At 52.0% G+C, this 1368-nt stretch overlaps 1 protein-coding gene across 1 annotated transcript in view; it reads right to left on the bottom strand.

Annotated features, from left to right (window-relative positions):
- The window catches only part of NIBAN3 (niban apoptosis regulator 3), a 31631-nt gene that overhangs the window by 26518 nt on the left and 3745 nt on the right, over positions 1 to 1368 (bottom strand). Inside the window, exon 2 of the mRNA XM_007945340.1 lies at positions 302 to 549. Within this exon, the coding sequence (XP_007943531.1) occupies positions 302 to 549 (248 nt within the window). The remainder of the gene's footprint in view (positions 1 to 301; positions 550 to 1368) is intronic.

Raw genomic sequence — 1368 nt, 5'->3', positions numbered from 1 at the left:
TTTTTTTTTTTTTTTTGGCTATAGAGACCAAAACTTATTCTGGGTGACCGGGGCCAGGAGGGAAGCATTGAGTTTGTCTACAGTGACCCGAGATTTGGCAACGATTGTTGTTGATTGGTTGCACATGATTCGCGTAATTGGTTTCACAAAGCTGAACACGTGGAAAACGGTGAATAGGCAGAAACAGAAAGAATGAATATTTTAAAGTCGCCCCTAGTGGTGCCACCAGCAAAGGCAAAGGCCTGGAGGTTGGAACTTGACTAGCCGGGAGCCTGGCGTCTGAGGTTTCCTCCACTCCCACTCCCGCCAGCCTCGCCCACCCGCACCAGCCACGCCCCGATTCGACCACGCCCATCCAGCCACTCCCAGGTCCAGCCCCTCTCACCCAGCACGTCCGGATCCAGCCACGCCCACTCACCTTACTGCGTAACAGCTGGCACCCAGCGGGCTCATGGGGGCCTAGCTCGTGGGAGATCTGCCGCAGGACCGAGGCCGCCAGCTGCTTGCGGTAGCACGGCAGGAAGTTCCTCAGCAGAGCATCCACTTGACCTGAGGGGACAGGGGTACAGGAGGATGGTGAGGCGGCCGGCCGGCTGGGCCCGCAGCTCTGCCTCGGGAGGGCAGGATAACAGGGAAGCCACCAGGGGCTCCTATCTGCACATCAAAACTGCCCAACAAGATTTGCCCCTACATGTTATTCCCCCAGAACCCTCCACTGCTCTTTTCCCTCCACGTGGGTGGAGGGAAGGGTGTGGTTTAGGTGACCCACCCTAACTTATAATTGATACACAATAATCAAACCAAATCGGTGACCATCCGGTGGATTCTGACTTATGGTGACCCCAGGTGTGTCATAGTAGAACTGCTCCATATGGTTTTCAATGGCTGATTTTTCAGAAGTAGATTGCCAGGCCTTTCTTCCAAGGTGCCTCTGAATGGCATCCAACTAGTAGCCAAGCACTTAACCATTTGCACCACTCAGGGACCCCGTGATGCACAATACCAGAGGGGAAAAAAACAAAACAAAACACTGCCATCAAGTCAATCAGAAGTAGATTGCCCAGTCTTGCTTCCACAGAGTGGCTGGTGAGTTTGAACCACCAACCTTCTGGTTAGCAGTTAGATGCCTTAGTGACTGTGCTATCAGAGCTCTTTGTGATGCACAATAAACATCATTTAATTGTTTAAAGTGTGCAATTTGATGAGATTCCATGCATTTACCTGCCCCTCCCTCTGCCCCGGGAAACCATCACCACAATTGAGGTCATGAACAGATCCAACTCACTCCAAACCCACCACCGTCCAGTCAATTCTAACTCATGTTGTTGTTGTTGTTATGTGCTGTCCAGTCAGACCCAACTCATAGCG

The sequence above is a fragment of the Orycteropus afer genome, unplaced genomic scaffold (genome assembly GCF_000298275.1).
Source record: "Orycteropus afer afer isolate SDZICR_OR568_19922 unplaced genomic scaffold, OryAfe1.0 scaffold00136, whole genome shotgun sequence".
In the NCBI taxonomy this organism is placed as follows: Eukaryota; Metazoa; Chordata; class Mammalia; order Tubulidentata; family Orycteropodidae; genus Orycteropus; species Orycteropus afer.
This window is presented reverse-complemented; position numbering and strand designations above follow the sequence as displayed.